This window comes from Mandrillus leucophaeus, unplaced genomic scaffold, assembly GCF_000951045.1.
Source record: "Mandrillus leucophaeus isolate KB7577 unplaced genomic scaffold, Mleu.le_1.0 Scaffold3, whole genome shotgun sequence".
NCBI classification, from domain to species: Eukaryota; Metazoa; Chordata; class Mammalia; order Primates; family Cercopithecidae; genus Mandrillus; species Mandrillus leucophaeus.
This window is the reverse complement of record NW_012103142.1, coordinates 7,382,812-7,400,950: the sequence shown is the minus strand read 5'-3', so window position 1 is coordinate 7,400,950 and position 18,139 is coordinate 7,382,812. Positions and strand designations below refer to the sequence as shown.

Genomic DNA, 18,139 nt, shown 5'->3' with positions numbered 1-18,139 from the left:
CTCAGTGGCCCAGCGGAAGGCAGGCTAGAGACAGCCCAAGGACCATCTTTGCCCACTGGCTGCCCGGGAAAGCAAAGGTAGCTCGGCACTGGGAAGATTCTCATCTCCTCTCCTCCCACCCCTAGCATCCAAGTCCTCTTGTTGGGCCCTGACCCATGCTGAGGCACCTTTATGGCCTTGATAGCATCTCCCCAGAAGGGAGGCTGCCCCTCTAACATTGACAAGTCTGGGGCTTAGAGTATGATGGGAAGTGGGAAGCTAGGGGAGCATTTGCTTCATACTTTCAGAGATAGTGAGTAACGAGTGTGCTTTGTATACAATCAAGAGTTGCCTAGGACCGGGCCTCTCAGAATTTCACGTGCATGTGAATCACTGGGGATTTTGTCCTTTTGGATTCTGACTTTGGAGGTCTGGGGCGGGATTCTGCATCTCTTGTGAGTTCTCAGGTGGTGCTGGTGCTGCTGGTCCATAAGCCAACCACCCTTTGAGTAACAAGAGCCTGCACAGTTCCCTAGGCCCTCTGCACCATCTGAATTAGCCCATCAGTTTGTATGTGCTTTTGATGTGCTTGAGGGGACTTGAAAAAAATGTAAGTAGGTAACATATTCCCTTTATTGTCTTGTCTGTAAACTAAGTGGTTATATTAACTCTTCATGGAGAATGTGAAGATGAAAATAAGTGTAATTGGTAATTTAGAGTGAGACCTAGCTCTAGTTTTAAGAAAATGAAGGGACATTCAGAGGTCATGTGATCCAGGCCTCAGCTCGGTGCTGCTTGAGAGAACTTAGGAAATGAGAAGGTTTTCATGAGGAGGAACCCTGTGCCACCATGGCACAGCAGTTTCTAGAAGGGCTGTTACCCTGTGCATCACCGGGTGAGAAGGGCTGTGAACTTGGACTCTGGGTGCCATCTATCTGTGGATCTTCTACTTTGTCTTGTCCCACTACGCTTTTTGTTCTTCATTCCTCTTTCCCCGGTGTGAAAGAGAACTTGAAGTGGGATAGGGAGAGGGTTTGGGAGCAGAGGTGGGAAAAAGAATCGCCTTTTAGACTTAGTCTTTCTTCTTTTTTTCTTGCCTTGCAGAGTTATTTTTGATGTTCCACGATTCCCCACCAGCCAATCCAAGCATTTCCTCCTGGGACCCCCTCCATGTTCAGGGTCTAAGACCCAGAATGAGAATGAGTTTCTCCAGCCAGATGGTCACTTTATGGAAAGGATGCAGGGTCCCCCAGGCCCTTCTGCTAGCCCAGCAGCGGCTGGGGTCTGGCTGCTTTCAGAGACACTACACTTCCCATGCAGACTCAGATGCCAACTCAAAGTGCCTTAGCCCAGGTTCCTGGGCTCCTGCTGCCCCCTCAGGACCCCAGCTAACCTCAGAACAACTAACTCATGTGGACTCGGAAGGACGGGCAGCTATGGTAGATGTGGGCAGGAAGCCAGACACAGAGCGGGTGGCTGTGGCTTCAGCCGTGGTCCTCCTGGGGCCTGTAGCCTTCAAGCTTGTCCAGCAGAACCAGCTCAAGAAAGGAGATGCCCTGGTGGTGGCCCAGCTGGCTGGAATCCAGGCAGCCAAGGTGACCAGCCAGCTGATCCCTCTGTGCCACCACGTGGCCCTGAGTCATGTCCAGGTGCAGTTGGAGCTGGACAGCACACGCCATGCCGTGAGGATCCAGGCATCTTGCCGGGCTCGGGGGCCCACCGGGGTGGAGATGGAGGCCCTGACCTCTGCTGCAGTGGCCGCCCTCAGCCTGTATGACATGTGCAAGGCTGTCAGCAGGGACATTGTATTGGAGGAGATCAAGCTCATTAGCAAGACTGGTGGTCAGCGGGGGGACTTCCATCGGGCTTAGCGCCTGCCCTTCTTACCCATGGCCCACCCAGACCTGGAGCTGGGATGCAATGTAGGCTGAAGGAAAGATGTCAGGTTCCTTTAATCACAGTCACTGTTTACCTTGAGCAGTAAATCCGAAGTCAGCCTGCTCTACTACTAACAGGCCTGCTACTAGATGATCTCTAATCATCTAGGTGGGGCTTCCTTTCTATAGGGAGGATACCAGCAGGCTCTTAAGCCTTCCAGGACACTAAGGTCATGGGAGCAGGACTACAACAAGCAATGCTAGATAACTGAGAAATCATGTTCTTTGTGGACTATTTCAGACAACCAGTTTCCGACAGTCCAGCCCAGAACTTTTCCTTCTCCTTTTGGGTTCTCTCTTCTCCTACTTTCCTGGGGAGAGATTAAGGGCTTATTAAGCAGAGGGGCCCACTTTGAGGAGAGCAAAGCACAAGTTTGCCTGAGGAATGCATCCCAACTTCTCCCCAGCAGCTCTGCCTCCCTGTCTGTGAAGCCGCAGCCCGGCCCCGTCCTGACTTCATCTCTCCTTCTGCCCAAGTCTGTGTCCCATCAGACTTGCTCAGCTTAACAGTTGCCCGGTCCTGCTGGCCCCCTTTCCTCAGGCCTCCCTCCTCTGAAACAGGATGTGCACACGTGGGCCACAGCCCCAAGGACTCCTCCCGGACTACACAGCCCACACCTGGCCCTGCTCACGGCTGTTCCACCCACCCCTCTTCGTTCTGGAGCATATCAGGGAAAGAAGAGTTGACGATAGATTGCCTTCACCCTCACAGCGCACAAATAAAGCTACGATGCCAACTTCTTTGCAGACACAAGAATGAAGACTGTGTGTGGGTAGGGCACTGGGCTGCTGCAGTTTCATGGGGAAGGGTGCACCTATCAACCCTATCCCAAGACACATTTCCCTGGGGGAAGAAGAGGAGGGACCTGGAAAGGCCTAAGGGCATATTCTCTGTATAGCCCCACTGTAGGAGAATAAAGTAGAGTGGGGCGGGGGGGGGGCATAGAAATGGACCATCTAAGGGAAACTTTGTCAGGTGGTGGCCAGGGGTGTTCAAAGCTCATTGCTTGCATCACCAGCTATTAGAGATCAGAGAGGGCAATTAGAGGGTCCTGGTTCTCATCCCCACACACACACTGTTCTGGCCTGCTGGGCTCTCTAACTTGGTTGGATGTCTGAGTCCTCAGTGGTGCCCCCTGCCTGCCTCCCCTCTGCCCTATGCCAAGGTGTGCTGGCAAATGTTTAACAACCAGCTCTCTGGAAAATACAATTTCTGTGATATAAATACTCCCATGTTGAATAATTTCAAGCTACCAATATGTCAAATGGCTTGCAAAATTCCATTCCTGAAAATGTAAACAATTGATTCTCACAGAGCTGGTACAAGCTGGCTCCAGCACACCACCCCCAGCCCATCCCAGATCCCCTCATAGGAAGAAGGCACAAGTTTAAAGGCAGACGGGGTAGGGATGGTATGAATTTAATATTTTTTAGTATTACAATATATTCTTATAAAAAAGGTGCAAGTGAAAAAGGACACTGCAGATTTTGTCCATTAGCCTCATTTGTCATCTGAGGCAGCTGGTGAGAATAGCCCTGGCATGAAGGCATCCCTGGTAGAGGTCGGGGGAGATGGTCACAGCTCCCCAGTTGGTGGAAATGGGATGGGAGTAGGGAGAGGCTGGACCAGACCTTTCCCCATTCACCTGGAGAATTTTCTTCTCCCACTGCCCTAAACACTTGATTTCCATCACAGGGGAGAAATGCTGCTGAGAAGGTTGTGTTAGGTTGATGATGAATTTTACGTTGGCCACAAAATTAGCTGGAGAAACTTATCTAAAGGTGGCAGGAGCGGTGGGGAAGGGCATGAAAAAAGCAAGACCAAGAAACATTAAGAGGCTAAAACATTTAACATATTAAGGACCAGCTCAGCCATCCCCATTGGGCACCAGCCCCTTCTTACTCAGTTGAGTATGAGTCCGTGGTCCAAGGCACTGGAGATCTGGCTACAGTGGCATCTAGCACTAGAGCCACTGGCCAGATCTAGAAAATAAATAGAAAAATATCTTTCAGAGTGAGAAGGCTGGGCTCTGGAACAACATATTTGTGTCCTCTGTCAACAGTTGAACCAAATTCTGCTTTTCTGAAGATCAAATGTGTCTTGAACAGCTTCCATAGTCCCTGTCTTCTCAGGTGTGTATCCAGTCTTCCATGGTGGGTGGGAATGCCAGACATGCTTGTGGAGCCATCCCCTGTTCCCTGCCCCTTTGGGGGGTTAGGTTGACATCAGCCTGGCCGGTTTGGGAGAGGACCTTTAGAGGCCTCACCCACAACCTCCCATCTTCCCCAACACCTGTCTTGCAGTGGGAGCTCTTGGGGGTGCAGATGGGTATAGCCAAACTCTGTGCAGCTGTTCTGCCTGGAAGCCTTTATCTTGACCTCACCTGGGTTCCAGGATGGCCTCTTCACACCTGTGTCAGCCAGGCTTGCACTTGCTCAGATCCCTCCCACCAGAACACACGCGCCACCTGCCCCCTCAAACCAACGCACATGCTTGGCTCGCCGACCCTGTGTTTCTTCCCCCACAGCTACACTACGGTCCCAGCCCCAGGAGTCTGATGCAGGTGAAAGGCAGAAGATAGGCAGCTGAGAGTGGGCCCAGCTCACCAGTCTCCACTGGCAATAACCCGGAGCCAGGGATTAGGTTGGAAAGTGAGAAACACAGGGAAGGGCAGAAGGGCCAAGAGCTGGTCGATGGGAGAGGTCAGGCAGGGTCAGTCTCACAGAGGATGAAAGGCCAACTCGGAGCGTGGTATTGAAAATAAGAGCCTTGATGGAGTTTTAGAAGAAAAACTGTCTAGATACAGCCATCCCATCCACCAAGGCCAGCACAAGATGAACAAAATGGAAGGTGGGAGTGGATGGGAGGACCGGAAGGAGCCCTTTGCAGGTCAGGCTGAAGAACCAAATTGGGTACCAGAGGTGGGGTGGCCCCCTCTCAGCCTTCCTCCTCCATCCCCAACCCCCCAGTTTCCCTTGCCTGCTCTGCTGTTCGCCCCATCCGAACGCCTGAGAGGAGATACCCTTAGAGACAGCATGTTAATGCGGAGGGCAGCTCTGGCCCACAGACTTCTCAGGAAACAACTCTCCAACGCCAGTGGACACATGGTTCCAAGTGGCCACCTGCAGGCTGAACAGAGGCCGCTGTGGCTTCTGCCTTGAGGCTGGTGTTCGAGAAGGGGTGGGAAGGCCTGAGCAATTTATATTAAATAGAGAGCTGTGGGATGGAGCTAAGCATTCAAGTGCTGCCCTCTGCTGAGGGGCTATAGGGGACTCCAGGGCAACATTTGAGGTCACTGTCTGGCTTCACAACAATGGCCAGGTGTCCAGGAGGTGGGGACATGGGAGATGCCCAAGGCATGAGGTGTGGTGATGAATGAGGTCTTTCTTGAGCCCCTCGCCAGATTCATCAAGCACCTGGTAGTAAGCCATAGCTGTGGAAACCCAAGGTGAGTCTTCTAGGATTGTGGATTAGTAGACAGGATGGCAGTGAGGGTAGAGAAGGAAGGGAGAGAGACTTAAGACATACAGGGAGAGGCCAGAGGACCTGGGAAACAGACACTGTTACTCTGTCCTGATGTCTTTGGTCCCTGCGTCATCCTTCCAACATTGACTGTTTTCTGGAACCTACCAGAGCTGATCTAACTAGAATATATAATGCCTCCTCTGTTTCCGTTCAAGAGGAAAGTTTGCCCCTAGGTCAATGTTCTGTTGAGCCTCCCTTTGAGAGACAGGAGTCTGGATTCCCTCACCAGATTCCCTCTCAGGGGCTCCCTCCATCATGCTGCACAGGAAATCTGGACAAGGCTGTGGACCTCTCCAGTCTAGATCTGGAACTGTTCTGTGCTAGCACATGGGTGCCCATGGTAGGGGATAGGGAACAGGGCCCCTTCAGCCTGGGGTTAGCTGGCCCGAGGCCTTCCAGGGATGTCTAAGTCAGCCTCAGAATAATCCCTAGGGCCAGGGCGCAGAAGGAATCATGTGAAGGAGATGAGAGGAGCCCCTTAAGGTAAGCGTGGGGAGTACACCTGGTCCAGCCACACACAGCCCCCCACCCCAGGACCCAGCCCAGGGCTCTAAACCAAGCACCAAATGGCTTAAATATCACCACCTACTCCACTCAGCCCCATTCTCACCCATCCCTGTCTCCCGGCCTCCTGTGTGGCCAGTTCCCCAGGTCAATAATTTAGCCGGTTTATTGCCCGCTCCCGGGTGACTTCCAGGGCCTGGCTCCCTGATCGCTTGCGGCTGCGCTTGAGCTTGCATAAGTCCTTGTCGAAGACCTCCCCAGAGCGCAGAGCTGACACCAGGTCATCGAACTCGCCTCCCTCCTCCAGCGAGCTGCCCGCAGCCAGGACCTTCCGCTGCCGCTGCCACCGCTCACGCTCCCTCTGCTCCTTCAGCTGTGGGCAGGGGGCCAGAGGTAGGAACCCTCTCAGGGAGAGGCACTGAGGCCAGGGAAGCCCCCCAGCCCTGGGCTAACTCCTAGGCCATGGTCATGCTGCCTGCCTGTATCTGTTGGCCCCACTTTCCTCCTGCCTAGGACATACAGGCTCCCTGCCTCACACCATTCTCTTCCCTCAGGCTGGGAAGAAGTTTCTCTCTCCTGGGGCTGACATCCAACCCCTATGATGTTCCTCAGTCCCTGCCTTCCTCCCACACACCCCAGTTTGGGGGTGCTCTTCCCAGGTAGCACCCATCTCCCCTCAGTCCCAGGCCCATCACGGCCCCTCACCATGGCTTCCATGCGCGCCCGCCGCTCCTCCTCCTCCTTCCTCCTCCTCATGGCCTCTAGATCCTGCCGGGCCTCTGAGAAGGCCTGCAAGAAGGTGTCAAAGATGCCAAAGAATTCGTCCGGCTGCATCTTGCTGTCATGCTCCCCGAAGTGCATCAAGGCCTTGGCGAACTGTCAAAGGAGAGAACAGGGTTGGTGGAGAGTGCCTGGAGCATGCTGGGCTCAGCCCTTGAGGTTAGCTGGGTTCTAGCCAGAGCAGAACCCAGTGCAAGGCTGGGGACTGTTGGCACAGGGGGCAGGGCTAGAAGAGGCGAGAAGACACCCCCATTATCATCGGGATCAGAGACAAGGCTAAGGAGAAACAGGTAAAGAGTTGGGTTCACTCACAGTCCACCTTACAGCCGCCCCTGAGCCTGTAAGGGGTAGGCATGAGATCAGGGGTATAGACCTTGGGAAGCCCTTCCTGAGGTCAGGAAGAGCCTGGCAGAACTCAGAACTTCAGAGATCCTCTAGTTATCAGGTGAATAACCCCTCTGTGCCTCAGCTTCCTCCTCTGTAAAATGGGAATAATAGAATCTACATCATAGTGGTGTTGGGGAGTTAGATGAGTTGGTGGCTATAAAGGAGTAGCTATACTTATATATGCCAGGCACTATTCTGACTTACTGAGAGCTACCATTGTTAATTCAACCCACTCAGTATCCTCTAAGAAAGATCTCATTACTCAAAGTGTGCTTCCTGGACTAGCAGCAGGTTCACCTCCTGTTGGAAACGCAGAATCTCAGAGCCCAGGCCTCCTAAACGAGAATCCGTGTTTTAATAAGACCCCCATACATGAGGTCTATGGGCATGTTAGGGTGAGAAGCAGATAGAGGCAGAGTAATCATGTCCACCGCTGAGCTGTGGTGTCAGAGTCTAACCCAGTGCTATCACTTACAGCTGGGCAATCTTGGGCAAGTTACTTAGCATCTCTGATTTTAGTGCTCATATCTGTCAAGTGGGAACTAAAACACTTAACATGATGCCTGATAGCTGATAAATGGACCATGATCTTTGCGGTATGTGGTTATCATGGCTTGTCTTGTTTAGAGTGAGGAAATGGTTTTCTCAAAGCTCTGTAACTCTGGGTTGGTCCCTCCTGGGCTGTCAGTGGTAGGAATGGGTGATGGAGCTTGTTTAGATAAGGCTGGGTTGGCAAGCAGTGGGGGTTGGGGCACCCTTACCTTGTCCCTGGCCTCATTTAGCTGGTCCTCCAGCTCTGAGAAGCTGAAGCTGGACACCGTGATGAAGTCGCTCATGACGGGAACAAACTTGTCATTAGGCTCCCGCACCTGGCGCCTCTGATACTCCAGCTCCTGAGGAGGGAGGGCGAAGTGCTGCTTAGACTGGTGCCAAGATGAGAGTCGGGTGCAGGGGTCACCACGTCTCCCATCCTTCTTGTCACTCACAGGACATTGAGCCCTTTGGAAGAGGGAACACCCTGCGTCTCAAAGTTCTAAGGATGGCAAAGACTATGAGCATTAGCAGCCCGCCCACCCTGCTGTCTTTCTTTCTGTAGAGCACTGAGACCCAACGTGTGACCTGGGGCCAGCAGCATCACCTGGGAAATTATGAGAAATACAGACTCTCAGACCCACAAGATCAGAAGCTGCATTTTAACAAGACTCATCGTTACAAGACTTCAGGTGAGTCACGCACAAATTAGAGACATTTTCCTAAAGCTCCCAGCTGATTCAGAGGCTGCTGGCCCATGGATCCCACTTTGAGCAGCACTTAAAAGGCCTATACAATTGTAAATTTGGAAGTCATCTTCCCCCACCACAGTGGCAACAAAATGTTCTTTCTCATCCTTAATCTCAGTCTCTCAAATCCATTCTCCCCTTACCCACTGCCTCTCTCCACAATGAAGATGGGAAGGGTCTCTTGTTCCTAGGTTTGGGGGACCTTCGTGGTCCCCATACTGGGCCAGTCTGGCTCACTTGCCCACTACTCTACTGGTGTTTTCTGGAAGGCTCGGGCCAGAGATGGTATCAGCCGAGAAGCCATCAGAACAGGAATGGTGGGAACAAGAGACCTGGGTCCTCCACCGGCCCAGGAAAGAGGCAGAGAGACATAAGGAAGAACCTTCTGAGGACATCGGTCCCACTGCCACATTGTGTGCTTCCCGCCCCTAGCTGGCAGTCAAGGGATGAGGATTCTCTTTGCCATGCACTTGAATCCAGTGTAGGCATCGGTCACATGTATGGTTCATTCCACTCCACTGCCAAATAAACACCAAGTTGGACAGTAACATGGGTATAGTCTCAGGTGACCCCTTTTAAAAGGTTCAGACTTAAGCCCCAGTAATCCAATTATCTTTTGGGAGGGCTGACCCTGTGCTAGAAGCTGTACCCACTGTGCCCGTTGTTTTTCACCCCTGTGTAGGAGCTTAGGGTGCAGTGATGAACAGTGTTTGCCGACAGCAGCCCTCACCCAGGTAGGCACTGACGAGGTACTCACCACCTCCACTGCTCTCAGGCCCCTCCTGAGGTTGCCCACCTCCTTCTCCAGCTCTGCTAGGCTGTGAGGAGACACAGAGGGAGGGGAATGAGGACCATCACCTCCTGCCTTGAGGTGCTAAGGCTGGTTCAGGAAGAGGGCAGAGCCAAGCACAGTGGCCTGGGAGTCGGTGAGCCTGGGTTCCAGCCCTGGTGTGGCCACTGATGGCCCTGACAAAGCACCTCCCCTTCGTGCCTCTGTCTGTGCATCTATAAATTAACAAGGTGAAACCTGCGTTCTATAGATCTTTCCAGGTCAGAAATGTCCTGCTGCAATATGAGAACGTTTCCAACCTGTGGCTTCTGGCTTAGACTATTTATTTTTATTACTACCAGGTAATGCTTATGAGCTCTTTATGTGATCCTGCAAGCAACAGCATTCGATACCAGTGAGCCATGTACCACTATGTTTCTAGTTTTCCTGGAGATGACATCTATCACCTAAATGTTCAGGTCTAATTTCTTGCCTAGCAGATGCTATTGATGCCCCACCCACATTTCCTTGGACCATCCATTGTAGGGCATAGCCCCAACTCTTCCAACTGTATGCACACTCTCTTTTTGAGGCCAAGCTCCTTCCACCTGTACCTGTGGCCAGAGAGTTATTCCCTGCCCCTGCAGAGCCCCTCAGCCAACTTACTGAGAAGACATGCTGTCTGATTGCCCCAGGAACCTTGCCCTTCGGGTGGGAAAACTGAAGTAAGTATTCCACACTGTTTCCCAGCATTCCTCATGGGGTTAAACACCAATTGCCGTGAGTGGTAACTGGCGTAATAATGTTTGTTACTGGCATTCTTTCTATCTCTGGCTCATTTCCCCATTCTTCTACTGGTATTTTCTGGAAGCATCTCTGAAATAAGGATTTAAGAGCAAATTGTCTTTGTTTGGTTTTCCCAGAAGCAGACCCTGAGACAGGATAGGTAGTCAAGGAAGTGAGCATGTTCTCAGAACACAGCAACTGTGGTGGTGCCCATACAGTCAGCACAATAAACCTCAGCATTCGCATTGTAATGAGCTCATTCAAGCAAAGCTATCTGCAGTAGGGACTTTCCCCTCTAGAAAGCATGCGCATTTTGATTTTACCTATCCTCATACTGGCCCTTTGCTCATTATATAAGAGTGAAAAAAAAACACACCCCTAGGTGGAAATGTAAGATGCTGAGACATGCAATATATGAAAAAGCACGCATAGCTACTACACATGTGCACCCAGAGCCTGCTTCCTAATAATAGTTCTTCCCACCTCCTTATGAATTATCATGTAAGTCTCCCATAATGGGAGTCTTCCTAGTGCCAGTCTTGGCTGTCTCATCCTTACAAGAAGCCCGCCCTGAATGCTCTCTCTCTCTCTCATGGTGTCCTGTCTATTCTGCACCTAACTTACAAGATATTCTTCTTGTTTTGCAATACATTGTTCTATGCTATACCCCCTTTGCTGTGTGTCTGTTTAAATTCTTTTAAACTCAGAAGACAAGAACCGAGGTCTCACATCAGCCATCATCGAGCCCAGAGTAGACCCCAAAAGAGGAAAGTAAGACAAGAATGAGGGTCATGATGGGGAGAAGGAAGTCTTGGAGAGGCCCCTCACTTGACTTTGGCAGCTTCTGGAAGATGCTGCAGCTCTGAAGGCATGTTCAGAATATCAGGAAAATGCTTCTCCAGGATCATGATCAGGTAATGGAGCAGAGAGATGTTTCTGTGGACGAAAGTCAGGTCAGTGGTAAGTGACAGAGGAAACTGGGCACGAGGGTCAGAGGGAAACTAGGATGGGGTGTTAAGAGAAAGGGGTGATGAGTCTTAGGATGTGCCCGTCCTAATAGAGGGAGGATGTGAGAGGCCAGGGTAGGGTGAGATAGAGGCCAAGGAAGTGGCCAGGAAGGGAGGTCCTCACCTGTCGATGCTAGACTTGGTGTCAGCAATCTTGTTGAGGCTGGCCACCCGGAACCCGTAGGCGCCCCCACGCTGCCCTTTGTTCATGAAGTTGCCTATGGCTAGGATGACCTCTAGCATCTGCCTTAGACGCTTGCTGCGGACCAGCTCCCGGGAGGCCAACAGGATGGCTGGGAGAGGAAGCACAGGTCAGAGCCCTGCATGGGCTAGGCAGGGCAGTGGTTCCCATTGCACCCCAGGAAGATGCCACCACAAAGTTCAGAAAAGGGGCTGTCAAATGTCTTCAACTCTCAGTGAGGCAGAGATTATACCCACTGCTCAGCAGACCCATCGATTTCACATTCACCCACCTCCAGGGGAAGCAGACACTTTCACTAAGGCCAATTCACCAGACACCCCATTTGTAGGACATGCCAACTCTTCCCAAGAAGATAATTTCAGAAGATCTTTTCTTACATGTACTTAAAGATTATTAAGAAGGCCGGGTGCAGTGGCTCACGCCTGTAATCCCAGCACTTTGGGAGGCTGAGGCAGGGAGATCACTTGAGGTCAGGAGTTCGAGACCAGCCTGGCCAAAATGGTGAAACCCCGTCTCTACTAAAAATACAAAAAATTAGTCGGGTGTGGTGGCACGTGCCTATAATCCCAGCTGCTTGGGAAGCTGAAGCAAAAGTGTCACTTGAACCCAAGAGGCTGAGGCTGCAGTGAGCCAAGACTGTGTCACTGCACTCCAGCCTGGGCAACAGCATGAGACTGTCTCAAAAACAAAAAGAAAAAAAGATTATTCAGATATTCTTTCCATGAATATACTCATAAATACGACACTTTTACTTTTCTAAACCTAGCACTTAGCTTCAGTATTTTACCTATTATGGGATTGCTTCTGCCTGTCTTGAAATGCTATATTCTATTGGTTTTTTGGAAAGAAAAAAAAAAAATCATCAATTAAAGAACATGTCCTCGATTATAATATTCTATTATTTTTGTTCTATAAAATAATGGCATGCTTTTCAGTTGATAGTGTCTAAGATTTGATGAAATAAGCTACTTGACGTACTGTGGAATGTCATTTTTAAGATTTTTCCAACCTTTGGGCATCTTAACCATTTTCCCCCAATGCTCTAAATGATATCTTTGCTAGAAATACAAACTAAGCTAACAGTAACCAAAACTTCAATAATTCATTCTGCTGTGTGCGCTCTGGCCCTTCCTCAGCTATGATGTCTTTATGGTGGGTGCGCAGAAGGGGGACACAAATCCTGAGACTTTCTCTACTAGTTACAGAATATGATTTTTGAATATTCAGTGTGGCAACAAAAAGACCAGATTATCCTGTGATCTATGGCTTATGCCAAACTGAACATGCTTTAAGATGCTGCTAGGAAGATAAAATGAAAATGACTTGGCTAAAAGTTTGTAGAAAGCTTTGAACACAGTTAGAAATAAGTAACTGTTAAAAAGAAGCTGTACCAGCACTTTTGGAGGCTGAGGCAGGCGGATCACCTGAGGTCAGGAGTTTGAGACCAGCCTGGCCAACATGGCGAAACCCTGTCTCTACTGAAAATACAAAAATTAGCCGAGTGTGGTGGCACACGCCTATGTAACCCCAGTTACTCAGGAAGCTGAGACGGGAGAATTGCTTGAACCCGGGAGATAGAGGTTGCGGGGAGCCGAGATCACACCACTGTACTCCAGCCTGGGCAACAGAGTGAGACCCCATCTCAAAAAAAAAAATTGTAAAAATAAATAGTAAGGTTCGTCAGTAGCTTTTAAGTTGAACACGTACATACTCTATAACCTAAAAGCCACATTATTTTTGGTGAGTATTTGGGTTGTTTCTAGGTTTTTTAAATTCCAAATCAAATGGGTAAATTATGGTGTATTCATATAATGGAATACAATGCAGAACTGAAAATGAATAACCCACTGCTACACGTAACACTAGGGACAACTCACAACCATAATGTTGAGCAGAAGTCACCAGCATGAAATTATTCATACTCTATTATTCCATTCATATAAAGTTCAAAACAGGCCAGACACGGTGGCTCATGCTTACAATCCCAGCACTTTGGGAGGCCGAGGTGGGCAGATCACTTGAGCCCAGGAGTTTGAGACTAGCCTAGGCAACGTGGTGAAACCCTCTCTCTACAAAAATACAAAAATTAGCCAGGCTGGCAGCATGTCCCTGTAGTGCCAGCTACTTGGGAGGCTGAGGTGGGAGGATACCTTGAGCCCAGGAGGCAGAGGTTGCAGTGAGCCAAGATCACACCACTGCCCTCCAGTCTGGGTGACAGGGCAGGACCCTGTCTCAAAAAAAAATAAGTAAAAATTTAAAAAATAAAGTTCAAAACCGCTAAAACTAATCTAGCAGTCAAGATGGGTTTGACCTTCAGAGAGGAGGGAAGGGGTAAAGTTTGGGAGGGGGACATGAAGAAGGCTGCGGGGGGTTGGAAGCTGTATTTGTTGACCTGGGTATTGATTACACATGTCGTTCCCTTTTTTAATTCCTCAAGTAAGACTCTTAGGATTTGTGTACTTTTCCATATGCATGTTATGTTTCAAAAAAAGTTTATTTAAAAAGAATACTTAGGAAAGTTTTTGGCAATTTATATTGGTTGGGGTGTTTTTTCTAAGGTTTATATGCTATTTGGAAAATTTGCAAAGGAATCCTCCTAAAAATGCTAAAATGTTGGCAAAACAGAAAATGACAAGAGTTCAAAGGAAATCAGTGTAAATGGGAAAACGCCCAGATGCAGTTCTGACATTTTAGATATATTCACAAGAATAATATATTCATGAATATATTCATAAGAATATTACATTTGCAACCATATTCATCTTGACTACATTTGGTGAATGTATTTATAATAAGAATCGGTAAATGTGGTGTATTCAGCAATAAATATATTCATAAGAAGAACATATTCAAGAATTATAAGTTCATGAATATATTCATAGAAGAACTGGAAAATTTGTCAAATTTGGTGAACTGGCTTTTGGCAAATGGACTCAGAGCCCTTGCTGGGGTTAGGAGGGCAGGTGTCAACAGCTCATCACCTAGCTGGGATAGGCTAAATCTTAGCTCTTCCAGGAATACTTCCTGGGAGAACCGGAAGGAAGAATAAGAATCCCATCTTTGCACACTCCTCTTTTCTCCACCTACAGTCACACACACTGATCTGATTCTATAATACACAACTTCAGGCATCTCTTTCCTATCTAGCTCTTAGAGGAAAGAGACCTGTGTCTGGTCTATACAAGGACAGCAGCCATTGCTATACAGAGCAATTATTATAGAGCAGAGCGGTAGAAGAGTAGCTTTCCGCAGCAGATCTTGCTATCCCAAACACATCTTACTTGGCTTAGCTTGATATCAAAGGGAGACTCTTTCCTGAGTATCCACTGACTTTTTTTTTTTTTTTTTCCTTTTTTGAGACAGAGTCTTGCTCTGTCACCCAAGCTGGAGTGCAGTGGTGCCACGTCGGCTCACTGAAAGCTCCGCCTCCTGGGTTCATGCCATTCTCCTGCCTCAGCCTCCCCGGTAGCTGGGACTACAGGCACCCACCACCATGCCCGGCTAATTTTTTTTGTATTTTTTAGTAGTGACGGGGTTTCACCGTATTAGCCAGAGTGGTCTCGATCTCCTGACCTTATGATCCGCCCACCTCAGCCTCCCAAAGTGCTGGGATTACAGGTGTGAGCCACCGCGCCCGGCCTCCACTGACTAATTCTTAGGCTCCTGGGAGCAGGAAACTGTGTGAGATTAAACCTTTCTGGTGGCTAAGCTACTCTGGTTCTGAATCTCCAAATGGCAATTGCTCATGTTTGTTCCACTGACCCAAGATATACAAATAGTTGTGCACACAGGTCTTGCGCTGAACCCCTTATTTGTGCTGCATGCTCCAAAGGCAGTCTGCAGCAGGATGAAAGAAAGCTGTGAAGAAGATAAGGATTCACCCATCACCAGGGCAGGAGATATGGCCAGACCTTGGAAATGGAGAATCACTGCTGTTATCTATGCTTACCACCTGTAGGTCCCTTGCTGTGTGTGTGTATGCGTGTGTGTGTAGTGTGAGGGGCAACGAGATCTGATTACAAAAAGTGTCTGCCTTTAACTCTACATGTTCCACCCTATCTAAAAACTCTCCCTGAAGCATCTCAATGGATTTCAGGAAGGGCTACTCCCTGGACTGGGCATCTCAGGGAGTACTGACTGGCCCTGGTGTCCAGCAGGGGGTGCCCATGCTCTGTTCTGCCCCCAGCCTGGTAACCTCAACATCCTGGTAACAGGCTTTCTTGCTCCACGCTTCCGACCCTGTCCTCTCCACAGATGAGCCTCCCAGCCTCTCCTGCTTATTGCCTCCTGGGTCCACATGTCTGCCCACCATCCTGACCTCCTGCCTCTCCCAACAACTCCACACCCCTCCCTACTCTGCCATCAGCACAGGCAGCCCCTGGGAAGTACTAGAGGACAAGAGGGAAGGGACTGATTTTGAAGATCAGCCATCTGCATTCCTACCCTGGTTCCACCACTCACCAGTGTCATAGCCTCGGGACATTAACATAGCCCCACTTTAGAGAGGAGAGAATGGAAGCACACGGAAGTTAATAATAGCACCCACCCGTGGGATTCCTGTGATGACCAAATGAGGACCAACCAAGCAGAGTGCTTCACACAGTGCTTGGCGCGTGGTTCTCATTGAACTACAAATTTCTCATCTGGAAATGGCCTGTGTTGGAGGTGTTCCCTGACTCAGAAAATCAGATGCCTCTAGAAATCAGCTTGTGCAGTTTCCTACTTTCTGAATGGCTCACACTTAAACTCACGTGCCCAGAAGTCTTCTATGAGCCTAGTACCTCTCAAGTAGGGTAAAGACCGATGAGCTCAGTCCCAGCCAGGCATTGTTGTAGGTGTGGCTATTATTATCTTTTCTACCTTTCCATCCCATGCTGGGGCAGATTTCAATAGATGCCCCACCTTGGAGAGCTTGCATGCTGAGGCATAAGGAACATGTCACAAGGTTGGTGCATGTGCTAATATAAGCAAGTGCATATTTTTATAATCATTTTACATTTTGTCTTTGAGGTTTTGCTTTTGCTTTGGGGTTGAGAATAAGCAAGGGGTTTCCCTCTGCCCCTGTTCACTGGCTCCCACCCACCCTCCCTTTCTCAGATGCCTCTCCACTCTAAGCCTCCTGCAACCCTCAGCCCTACCTTCCACTTTGGGCTTTGCCTCAGCCAGCCGCTCCTGGAATTTCTTCTTGAAGAAGAGGGCTTGCAGTCGCTGCTGGTAGTGGTCAATCCTGTAGACAAGGTGAGCCATGTCTTGAGGTATCCCACCCCTACCCAGGCCAGCCCCAGCTCCAGGAGCCAGCTCCGGCCTCCTCTCGAGCCTGCCCACCTCCGTTCCCTTCCTCTTGGCAGAACCCCACCTGCCCCAATCCCAGCCCCACCTGCCAAAACCCCACCTGCTCGAATCCCCGCCATGCCCACGGCCCCAACCTGCTCATTTCATAGAGGAAGCGGTCAGCGCGGGCCATCCGCTCGATCTCATGCTTGTGCTCCTCCAGGAGGTCAATGTCGCTCTTCTCCGGGATGAACTTGAGGAGCTGCAAAGAGCAGGCGCAAGTCACACAAGCAACTGGTGAGCAGCAGACATGGGGTGCGGGGTGTGAGAAGCACTTGACTCAGGTCAAGATGGGGAGGGTGCCTTGCAAAAGAGAGACACCCTTGTGTGGACAGATTTGTTTCATCTGCCTGAAGGGGATGACAGGGCACCCAGCTCTGAAATTCTTTTTTCTTTTTTAAAATTCAGATGTAACTGATATACAGTATTTCTTTCTTTTTTTTAAAGATAGGGTCTCACTCTGTCCCTCAGGCTAGAATGCAGTGGTATAATCATAGCTCACTGTAGCCATGACCTGCTGGGCTCAAGCAGTCCTCCCACCTCAGGTCCTGAGTACCTGGGAATATAGGCGTGCAGCACATACTGGGTTAATTTTTTTTTATTTTTTATTTTGTAAAGACAGGATCTCACTATGTAGCCCTGGCTGGTCTTCACCTCGTGAGCTCAAGCGATCGTCTCACTTCAGCCTCCAAAAGTGCTGAGATTACAGGTAGGAGACACCACGTCTGGCCTAAAGTACCCTATTCTTCAATGTACAGCTCAATGGTTTGTCTTTCCTTTTAAACAAACTTGAGGTATAATTTACGTAAAATAAAATGCACCCATTTTAAATGTGCAGTTCAGTGATTTTTGTCAAATCTCCATCCATTGAATCATCATTCAGATTAAGATAGAGAACATTTCCATCCCCCAGGAAAGTTATTTTGCATCAGTTCAGTAAGCTGTTCAAGTGAATATAGGCTCTCAGCTGAATTCTAGGACGTTAACCAGATTTGCCTGTCCTTGAACTCATGCTGTATGCTCTCTTTTATGTCTGGCTTCTCCCCAGCATAATGCCTAAGGTTCATTCATGTCATGGTCGTTTGTTTATTGCTGAGGATTCTACTGTATGAATATACCACAGTCTACTTATTCACTTTCCTATTGATGGACAGTTGGGTTGTTCACAGTTTGGGGGATTTATAAATAAAGTTGCTATAAATAGAGTTGGCCCCTGAACAACACAGGGTTGAACTATGCAGGACCACTTGTATGTGGATTTTCTTCCGCCTCTGCCGTCCCTGAGACAGCAAGACCAACCACTCCTCTTCCTCCTCCTCAGCCTGAAGACAATGAGGATGAAGACCTTTAAGATGATCCACCTCCACCCAATGAACAATATATGTATTTTCTCCTTTTAATGATTTTCTTTTCTTTTTTTTTTTTTTTTGACAGAGTCTCACTCTGTTGCATAGGCTGGTGTGCAGTGGTGCTATCTCAGCTTACTGTAACCTCTGCCTCCTGGGTTCAAGCAATTTTCCTGCCTCAGCCTCCCAAGTAGCTGGGACTACAGGCAACGCGCCATCACGCCTGGCTAATTTTTGTATTTTTAGTAGAGATGGGGTCTTACCATGCTGACCAAGCTGGTCTTGAACTCCTGACCTCAAGTAAT

At 49.3% G+C, this 18,139-nt stretch overlaps 2 protein-coding genes across 4 annotated transcripts in view; one reads left to right on the top strand and one right to left on the bottom strand.

Moving 5' to 3' along the window:
* The window catches only part of MOCS1 (molybdenum cofactor synthesis 1), a 30,850-nt gene extending 26,924 nt beyond the window's left edge, over positions 1-3,926 (top strand). For all 3 annotated transcript variants that reach the window (XM_011986645.1, XM_011986647.1, XM_011986646.1), the window contains one exon: positions 1,084-3,926. In XM_011986645.1, the coding sequence (XP_011842035.1) occupies positions 1,084-1,850 (767 nt within the window). In that variant the 3' untranslated portion in view covers positions 1,851-3,926. The remainder of the gene's footprint in view (positions 1-1,083) is intronic.
* A 913-nt stretch (positions 3,927-4,839) lies between these two features.
* The window catches only part of DAAM2 (dishevelled associated activator of morphogenesis 2), a 117,207-nt gene continuing 103,907 nt past the window's right edge, over positions 4,840-18,139 (bottom strand). The window contains exons 19-26 of the mRNA XM_011986643.1: positions 16,584-16,690; positions 16,296-16,384; positions 11,080-11,248; positions 10,777-10,884; positions 9,151-9,211; positions 7,875-8,006; positions 6,652-6,822; positions 4,840-6,319 (exon numbers count right to left, since the gene is read on the bottom strand). Of these exons, the coding sequence (XP_011842033.1) occupies positions 6,095-6,319; positions 6,652-6,822; positions 7,875-8,006; positions 9,151-9,211; positions 10,777-10,884; positions 11,080-11,248; positions 16,296-16,384; positions 16,584-16,690 (1,062 nt within the window). The 3' untranslated portion in view covers positions 4,840-6,094. The remainder of the gene's footprint in view (positions 6,320-6,651; positions 6,823-7,874; positions 8,007-9,150; positions 9,212-10,776; positions 10,885-11,079; positions 11,249-16,295; positions 16,385-16,583; positions 16,691-18,139) is intronic.